The sequence below is a fragment of the Cebus imitator genome, unplaced genomic scaffold (assembly GCF_001604975.1).
Source record: "Cebus imitator isolate Cc_AM_T3 unplaced genomic scaffold, Cebus_imitator-1.0 Scaffold346, whole genome shotgun sequence".
Taxonomy (NCBI): Eukaryota; Metazoa; Chordata; class Mammalia; order Primates; family Cebidae; genus Cebus; species Cebus imitator.
This window is the reverse complement of record NW_016107661.1, coordinates 120,882-130,281: the sequence shown is the minus strand read 5'-3', so window position 1 is coordinate 130,281 and position 9,400 is coordinate 120,882. Positions and strand designations below refer to the sequence as shown.

Sequence of the window (9,400 nt, the reverse complement as noted above, 5' to 3'; positions counted from 1 at the left end):
CTGAACCCAGGAGGCGGAGGTTTGCGGTGAGCCGAGATCGAGCCATTGCACTCCAGCCTGGGTAACATGAGCGAAACTCTGTCTCAAAAAAAAAAAAAAAATAAATAAATAAATAAATAATAAAAAATAATCGCCAGAGTTCAGAGAGTGACCATTCGTCTCATGTGTTCTTAAATCCTTTCTGGCTGAAGAGAGTGATTCCTTTTTCTTTCTTTTTTCTTTTTTTTCAACAATATGTTTCTCCATGAAGGCCTAGAGAGTGATTCCTTGAGAGTTCAGAGTAAGCCAGCTGCCACAAACTTAAGTAGAATAAATTACTTGGTGAATTGCAAAGTTGAACTGGAGGGCCTCCGAGATTAATCCCAGTCCCACGAACCTGTGAAAACCAGGTTTGTGTCTTTTTTTTCTTTTTTTAAATTGTTATTTAGTCTTTATTTCATAGTCATAAACTTAACTCAACTCTGCAATCCAGCTAGGCATGGAAGGGAACAAGGAAAGCATGGAACCCAAGGGAACTGCAGCGAGAGCACAGATTTTAGGATACTGTGAGCAAATGGGGTGGAGGGGTGCTTTCCTGAGCTACAGAAGGAATGGTCTGGTGGTTAAGATAAGACACAAGTCAAACTTATTAAAGTTGTCCACAGTCGGCAATGGTGATCTTCTTGCTGGTCTTGTCATTCCTGGAGCCAAAGTGCTCCATGGCCTCCACAATATTCATGGCTTCTTTCACCTTGCCAAATACCACATGCTTGCCCTCCAACCACTCGTCTTGACAGTGCAGATGAAAAACTGGGAACCGTTTGTGTTGGGTCCAGCATTTGCCATGGACAAGATTCTGGGACCTATATGCTTTAGGATGAAGTTCTTATCAAATTTCTCCCCATAGATGGACTTGCCATCAGTGCCATTATGGTGTGTGAAGTCACCACCCCGACACATAAACCCTGGAATAATTCTGTGAAAGCAGGAACCCATATAACCAAATCCTTTCTCTCCAGTGCTCAGAGCACGAAAGTTTTCTGCTGTCTTTGAATCCTTGTCTGCAAACAGCTCAAAGGAGACGCGGCTCAAAGGCTTGCCATCAACGGCAATGTCGAACACGGTGGGGTGGACCATGGCTGATACTACAAGGCTCCAGGTGGCGGCGTCTGCAAAGCCAGTTTGTTTCTTTATACTCTTAGATTTAATGCTGACAACTCCACTGTTTGTCTTAAGGGTACTGGAAGACTCCTCTCTAACCTGAATGGCTGTCCTTCAAATAGTAGGTCAAATTCCAGCAAAACAATGTCTGGTTAGCCTGCTGCATGGCATAGTGATTTTCATTTCACAAGTCCTGTTTTTAAGAATAATTAATAACAAACAAGAATTTGGGAGTTCATTGTAATGAGGCCCTCATTCTGGAAAACTCAAAAACAGTTCATGCAACTGAAGAAAATAACAGCAGAAGGAAAAAGGGCCTAGTGAGGAAAAAGAGGGCAAAAAACCTGCAGAAAAGCCTGGAAAGGTCTCATGATGCATCCCAATTTTTCACTGTGATACCAAGGAAAGAAGTTTCCAACCTGCTGTCATTTAATCTGCTGGGAAATCAGTGATTTCCACAAATCAATTTCTGGAGGAGAGGGATGAATGAGGCCGGCTTCAATGCCAATAGACTTCTTAGATCTTGCTATCTGCCCCTGAAGTGACTATTGGTTAAAATGCACATTGAGCTGGGCGCAGTGGCTCAAGCCTGTAATCCCAGCACTTTGGGAGGCCGAGGCGGGTGGATCACGAGGTCAAGAGATCGAGACCATCCTGGTCAACATGGTGAAACCCCATCTCTACTAAAAAAATACAAAACATTAGCTGGGCATGGTGGCACGTGCCTGTAATCCCAACTACTCAGGAGGTTGAGGCAGGAGAATTGCCTGAACCCAGGAGGCAGAGGTTGTGGTGAGCCGAGATCATGCCATTGCACTCCCGCCTGGGTAACAAGAGTGAAACTCCGTCTCAAAAAAAAAAGAAAAGAAAAATGCACATCGAAAACATTTTTTTTTGGCACTTTGGGAGGCTGAAGCAGATGGATCACCTGAGGTCAGGAGTTTGAGAGCAGCCTGGCCAACATGTCGAAATCCCGTCTCTACTAAAAATACAAAAAAAATTCACCTGGTGTGGTGGCACGCACATGTAATCCCAGCTACTCCAGAGGCTGAGGCAAGAGAATCACTGGAATGCATGAGGCAGAGGTTGCAGTGAGCAGAGATTGCACCATTGCACTCCAGCCTGGCTGATAGAGGTGAACTCCATGTCAAATAAATACATACATACATAGAAATTAAAAGTTATAATTATTTTTAGATACAGAGTCTATTTCTGTCCCCCAGGCCTCAGTGCAGTGGCACGATCACAGATCACTGCAGCCTCTACCTCTTGGGCTGCAGGTATCCTCCTGCCTCAACCTGCCTCAGCCTCCCAAAATCTGGGGTTATTGACATGAGACACCACGCCTGGCCGGATGCAGAGGCTTTTGAGTAGGCCCGGAGGACAGGGATTTGCTTTAGATCTAGGCCTCTGTTCCCCCTCTGCCTCTTACCATTGGTGTGACCTGGGGACTAACGGCTTACACTGTTTTTGAGCCGGGCGTTTCCTGTCTCTCAAATGGAGCTTGTTAATTTCTCCCCTTTCTGTGGGAAGAGGTAAATAGTGCTGAAAGGCGTGCTAGGCATACCGCAAAGACTCCACAGCAAATCCTGCACACAAAATCGCTATTGCTACAGCCTAGATCCCACGCGAGAAAGCACCGCAGGGGCAGTGGGCGGACAGCTGCGCCCCACGTGACCTCCCACCCGCGCCTGTCCGTCCCCTCAACATCAGAGCGTTGCCTTGCGGGGCTGCCGAGCCGCGATTGGCCGGGAGGCGGGGCCGGCGGTGAGCGCGAGAAGAAGGAGAGGGGGGGTCGGGGCGTGGCCTGGCGGGCCGGAGGCGGCTGCGATTGGCAGAGGGCGTGCCGGAGGCGTGGCCGCGGCACCGGGCTCCGGGTGGGGCCGAGGCAGTGGGAGTCGCAGTTTTTCGGCGTGCACCTGAGAGTCGACGCCCCGGGTCCTCGAAGCCTCGTCCGCCGCCGTCGCGGTAGCCATGAACCGCTTCAAGGTGTCCAAGTTCCGGCACACGGAGGCTCGGCTGCCCCGCCGTGAAGTAAGTCCAGCCCGCGGATAGCGCGCTGTCGCCTAGGGCACTGGCTGGCTGCCCCTCCCCCTGCCGGGACTCCACACGGGGACCCGCCAGGGCCTCCTGGAACCCCTGGGCCCTTCAACCCCGGGGAAACCTCCTTCAGGCCCAGGCCCGGGACCCGGCGTCTGGGCTGTTTCGTTGCCGCCAGAGGGCAGAGTCCGGCGCTCCGGTGACTCGCTCTAGCGCTCGGTGACCCCGGCGGTCTCCCCGCCTCGCCCACTTCTCCTTGGGCCCCCCGAGGCGGCGCAGCCCTGCTGGTCGGCCCCCAGATCTGCAAGGCCGCCTGCCTTCCCAGCTTCCGGTCGGCCTCGCCGGGAGCCGCGGCTCGGGGCGCTGCCGGCGCCTGTCTCCTCCTCCCTGCCACCCCGGGTCGTCTCTGCCCCGGGCTGCACTGTGAGGAAACGCCCCTCTCTCCTCTGGCCCCGGCGAGCCCGAGTGTGTCAGCGGCTGGGGGAGCGCATCGGCAGCACGCGCCCCTCCCTTGGGTTTCCGCCGGCGCTTCCTCCTCTCGCTGCTGGCGCAACCTCTTCCCTTATCTCGGTGATGCTGCCGCGGCTGAGTAAGGCCTCGGGAAGCCTGAGCAGGTGGAGCCCCACAGAATTGCTGAGCCAGTTGCCGGGAGACACTTTGGACCCCCGGAAGGGCAGGAGGACTGATGAGGGGTGTGCTTTAGAGACTATGTCCGCTCTGCTCTGCCCTGCTGCTTTCGGTGTTATTTGGAAGGCCTGGGAATTGACCTCAAGTGACCCCATTAGGGAACCAGAGCAAGTCAGGGCAGTCTGGTTGGAGGCTCCGTTTTTGTCATCTGGTTAATATTGCCTCTGCTCCTACTTTATGCTTTACTGAGCTGCTGGAGACATCGCGGTGAACACAATGGCATTTTCCTTCCCCTGTGGCGCTTGTAGCCTCATGAGAGAGACAGCAAGAAGAGCATTGCAGCTTTTCATAAGGACATTGAAGAAAGAACACTCCCGAGGGGCTGGGATGGAGAATGGAGGGGGCTGATCTCAGTAGGGTGGTCAGGAAAGGCTGCCTGGAGTAGGTGGCATTTCACCTGAGGCCAGAAGGGTGAGAATTGAGAAAGAGCCTGTGGAGGAATGGAAAGTGAGTCACAGTGGATGGATAAGAGTGGCTGGAACAGCATGGACAAATTAGTCTAGAGTGGTCCTGCAGAATCCCAGGGCCACTGGAAGAAGTTGGGTTTTACTTTGAATATAGTGGAGAGCCATTGAAAAGTTAGGGGGAGGGGCTGGATACCGTGGTTTACGATAATCCCAGTACTTGAGAGGCTGGGGTGGGTGGATTGCTTTAAGCTCAGGAGTTCAAGACCAGCCTGGGCAACATGGCAAAACCCCTCTGTACAACAAGTTAAAAAAAAAAAAATTAGGCATGGTGGCTCACTCCTGTGGTACCAGCTGCTTCCGAGGCTGAGGTTGGAGGATCACTTGAGCCCAGGAAGAAGAGGTCAAAGTGAGCGAGATCCTGCCAGTACACACACACCATTCTCAGCAACAGAGTGAGACTCTGTATCAAAAAAAGAAAAAAAAAAGTTAAGAGGAAGTACCTATGTTTGCATCAAGACAGTCAGTGACTCTGAGTGTGGTTAAGTACTGCTTGGAGGAGTCTGGAGAATACTTGAGGGGCCCTGGTTCCTGCTCCTGGGCCTCAGTCCAGCAACATAAACAGATAGATATGGAACCACAGACTGTAGGAAGAACTTAAAACAGTTTATGTTGGGGAAGAGGGAGAACAGGTGATCTGTTCTTTTCAGATATATTTCCAGTCACTGTGTTTATACAGTAAACACGAATCAGGAGGGAGAAATAATAGGGTGGAACTGACGCTCTAACCATAGCAAGTGAACATTGATCTAGAAACTTCAGGTGGTGGAGGTGGTTTCCGGGGTGCTATGGGTGGGTGGATTGGGAAACATGGGTGTTCTGTCATTGAGGGCAGGAAGGAATGCTGAGTGGTGCTTTGATGACAACAGAGAAAAGATGTGTACCTTGCAGATCTTAGTTTCAGAAAAGTGCTCCTTTGCCACCCCTTGAGTGGGGGTGTGTGCCTTTTACTCACTTAGGAGACTTTGTGGAGAGGTGTATCTTGATGAGGCCAGGCCCTGACTGTTCCCCTCTCTGAGCTTGGATGTTTTTCTCCTGGTACTTGGAGGAGGCCTGGCCACATTTTGCATTTTCCTTTTTTTTTGTTTGTTTGTTTTTGAGACTGAGTCTCACTCAGTTGCCCAGGCTGGAGTGCAGTTGTGTCATCTCGGCTCACTGCAACTTCCGCCTCCCTGGTTCAAATGATTTTCCTGCCTCAACCTCCCCAGTAGCTGGGATTATGGGTGCCCGCCACCATGCCCAGCTAATTTTTGTGTTTTAGTAGAGATGGGGTTTTGCCATGATGGCCCGGCTGGTCTCAAACTCCTGACCTCAGGGTGATGTGTCCGCCTTGACCTCCCAAAGTGCTGGGATTACATGTGTGAGCCACTGTGCCTGGCCCACATTTTGTGTTTTCTTTCCTTCTTTTTTTCTTTTTTTTGTGATGGAGTCTTGTTCTGTTGCCCAGGCTGGAGTACAGTAGCATGATCTTGGCTCACTGCAATCTCTGCCTCCTGGGTTCAAGCCATTCTCCTGCCTCAGCCTCCTGAGTAGCTAGGATTACAAGTGTGCACCACCACGCCTGGCTAACTTTTATTTATTTTTTTATTTTTATTTTTTTTTTGAGACGGAGTTTCACTCTTGTTACCCAGGCTGGAGTGCAATGGCGCGATCTCGGCTCACCGCAGCCTCCGCCTCCTGGGTTCAGGCAATTCTCCTGCCTCAACCTCCTGAGNTCTCCTGCCTCAACCTCCTGAGTAGCTGGGATTACAGGCACGCACCACCATGCCCAGCTAATGTTTTGTATTTTTAGTAGAGACGGGGTTTCACCATATTGACCAGGATGGTCTCGATCTTTTGACTTCGTGATCCACCCGCCTCGGCCTCCCAAAGTGCTGGGATTATAGGCTTGAGCCACCGCGCCCGGCTAACTTTCATATTTTTAGTAGAGACAGGGTTTCACCATATTGGTCAGGCTGGTCTTGAACTCCTGACCTCGTGATCCGCCCACCTTGGCCCTCAAAGTGCTGGGATTACAGGTGTTAGCCACTGCGTCCAGTGTACATTTTGCTTTTTCTAAGGGACTTCGTGAGTGGGGACAGAGTTTGATCTGAAGGAATATATCACGGATGAGTGTGGTGGCTGAGGAGGCAGAGGTTGCAGTGATCTGAGATTGCACCACAACACTCCAGCCTGGGTGACAGAGCGAGACTCTGTCTCAAAAAGAAAATAAGTAAATAAAGGAATGCGTCTCAATTGGTGCAGCTTTGAGCTAGGGTTCCCTGGATTATACCCCACCTCTTGCTTTAGGCATGTGAGGAGGTAGAGCCCTGGATCTCACCACTTACTTCTTTACTCTTAATTTTCAGGCCTGGATCAACGACATTCGAGCAGGAACCACCCCTTCATGCAGGAACCACATTAAATCAAGCTGCAGCTTGATTGCATTCAACTCCGACTGTCCAGGTGGGGGGTGGCCATGAGTGTGGAAATTTGGTCATCGTCACCATAGATGGGGTGGGGAGCAGGGGCAGGCTTAGTGTGGTTGGAGACTTGGAACAGAACAGCCTTTGGGGGCTCAGAGGTGAACCCCATGTCAGGCCTTAGACCCCCACAAACTGGTAAACATGCAGTAATCTGCTTTTGATTAGAGTATGTGTGTGTAGAAACCACATGTAAGAACATGGCCAGGAGGGCTGGGAGGGGACTGATACTTGTATTTCCAGCTGTCCCCTGTGCTCCTTGCTCCTTATCTGTGGGCCCTGGATGGCTAGGAACACAAGGCTTTGAAAAGCCCACTTGTTGGTTGGCACTGTCTTGATTGCCACTGGTAACTCAGACCTCAAGCTGGCTTAAGCAAAAGAATGGATAACGTTTCAGCCTAACTAAGAGGTCAGGGGTTTCAGGCAGATTGGTACCCAAAGGGTCACATGTACTGTCGGCCCTGACCTCTCTGGATCTCTCAACTCTGCCACCTTGGGTGTTGGCTTCTTTCTCAGGTAAAGATGGGAAAAGTGGCAAATGGTAGCCATAAACCCCATACAAAAGCCCCAAGCCCCTTTTGTATGACTCGTGTGAAAAAGAGAGGACCTCTTGCCTAAGGTCTTCTGTATCCATCCGAAGCATGGATGGTTCATGCATGGATCCAGAACCCACCTGTGGGGCATCACTGTGTGCAGAGGATGTGATCTTGTGATTGGTGGAGGCTCTGGGAAGGTCCGAGGCTGAGCTGCTGGGTCTCGTCTCTTCTGGGAGGCCTGGGCAGGGAGGTTGGTGGTCCTCTGGGGCCTGAAGTCAGAGCCCCTGTGTTTGTTCAACAGGTGTACTTGGCATTGTGCCTCTGCAAGGCCAAGGAGAGGACAAGCGATGCGTGGCCCACCTGGGCTGCCATTCAGGTGAGTGGGTGCCTGTCTAGTGGGTGAAGCCTGGTACTTGTACCTCCCTCCCCAGGGCCAGAAATTCATCCTCACCTGGTCCCACCACCCCATGGCTTGCCAGGTCCCTCCTGTGCATTCTCTGAGAGACGGTGGGGCTCAGAAGGCATCATCCTGGTGTAGAATTCTGGCCTTGGCAGAGAGGAGGGAAGCTGTGTGCTCCAGTTGTGAACTGGGCAGAGCGGAGTGTGCAGTGGCCACTCCTAGGCTCCAGGCTAATGCTGGCTCCCTGTCCCTGCCAAGGACTCCTTGCTGGATGGCTCTGAGCCCTGCATCTCCTGGAGCCCCCAGTCCACGAGGCATCCTCCCCAGAACAGCTGCCCAGGAGGCGACTGTGCTGGGCTTCAGGGGTCAAGATGGGCCCTCACAAAGAGACCTTTTGTCTGCTGCAGCTGCTTCTGGGGGCACCCAGCAGCCTGCCTGGCAGCCTGCCTGCCTTGAGGGAACAGTTTGCTCTCCTCAGATGGAGGCAGAGTGGCCCAGCTGGCGTCGCCTCTCCCTGTCCAGCCACGGTGGCCACGGGCCCAGTCTTTCTGGCCTGCATTCCCATCTGCTTGGGGAGGCCTTCGGGTGAGGAAGGGCGGCTGATGCCTGGTCCTCAGGCTGGGTGTGCAGGGCCGCGGAGGGGTTCTGATGATGATAATGATGGTAGTTATTAACAACAGTAAAGATTTATGGAGAGTGTTCTCTGTACTAAGTACTTCAGTTCAGTTTTCTCATCTAAACTTTTTAAAAAAGACTTTAAAAAAGTATATAGAGATGAGGTCTTGCTCTGTTACCCCTTCAGCTAATTTTTAAAAATTTTTTGTAAAATAGGGTCTTGCTATATTGCCCCGGCTGTTCTTGAACTCCTGGCCTCAATCTGTCCTCCCACCTTGGCCTCCCAAAGTGTTGAGGCTGGTTGGATTACCTGTTTTAAGTAAAGAGCCTGATAATTCTTACTAAAGTTACCAAGTCATGCGCACTGCCATCCAATTTTAGAACATTTCCATCATTCCCAAAAGATCCCACGTGCCCCTTTGCAGTTAATCTGTTTCCACCTCAGTTACCACAGCCTCAGGCAACATCTGATCTGCTTCCTGCCTCTGTAGCAGAGGTCTGCAAACCACTGTCACGGTCAGATCCAGCTGGCTGCCTGTTTTTGTAAATAGTTTTATTGGAACACTGCCACACCCATTCATTGATGTATAGTCTGTGGCTGCTTTCTTGCAACAACTGCAGAGTTGAGTTGTGACCGAGACTGTTGAGCCCTGAAATCCTAGAATATTTACTACCTTGCCCTTTGCAGGAGATATTTACTGACCTCTGCTCTATCGAGTGGCCTTTCCTGCGCATCTCATGTAAACAGAATCACACAATACACGGTCTTTTGAATCTGGCATCTTTCACGTAGTATGTTTTAGAGATCCATCTGTGTTGCAGCTTGTATAACAAGTCTGTGTTCTCATCTAATCTCAAATCTCTTTGAAATAGATTTTATTTTATTTATTTATTTATTTTTTTTGAGACGGAGTTTCGCTCTTGTTACCCAGGCTGGAGTGCAATGGCGCGATCTCAGCTCACCGCAACCTCCGCCTCCCGGGTTCAGGCAATTCTCCTGCCCCAGCCTCCTGAGTCGCTGGGATTACAGGCACGCGCCACCATGCCCAGCTAATT

At 51.2% G+C, this 9,400-nt stretch overlaps 1 protein-coding gene and 1 pseudogene across 1 annotated transcript in view; one reads left to right on the top strand and one right to left on the bottom strand.

Annotated features, from left to right (window-relative positions):
- Positions 1 to 153: 153 nt before the first annotated feature.
- LOC108287514 lies at positions 154 to 1,676 on the bottom strand (annotated as a pseudogene).
- A 1,298-nt stretch (positions 1,677 to 2,974) lies between these two features.
- LOC108287511 (coronin-7) overlaps positions 2,975 to 9,400 on the top strand; it is a 63,672-nt gene continuing 57,246 nt past the window's right edge. Inside the window, exons 1-3 of the mRNA XM_017505954.2 lie at positions 2,975 to 3,174; positions 6,680 to 6,776; positions 7,631 to 7,705. Coding sequence (XP_017361443.1) covers positions 3,115 to 3,174; positions 6,680 to 6,776; positions 7,631 to 7,705 — 232 coding nt within the window. The 5' untranslated portion in view covers positions 2,975 to 3,114. The remainder of the gene's footprint in view (positions 3,175 to 6,679; positions 6,777 to 7,630; positions 7,706 to 9,400) is intronic.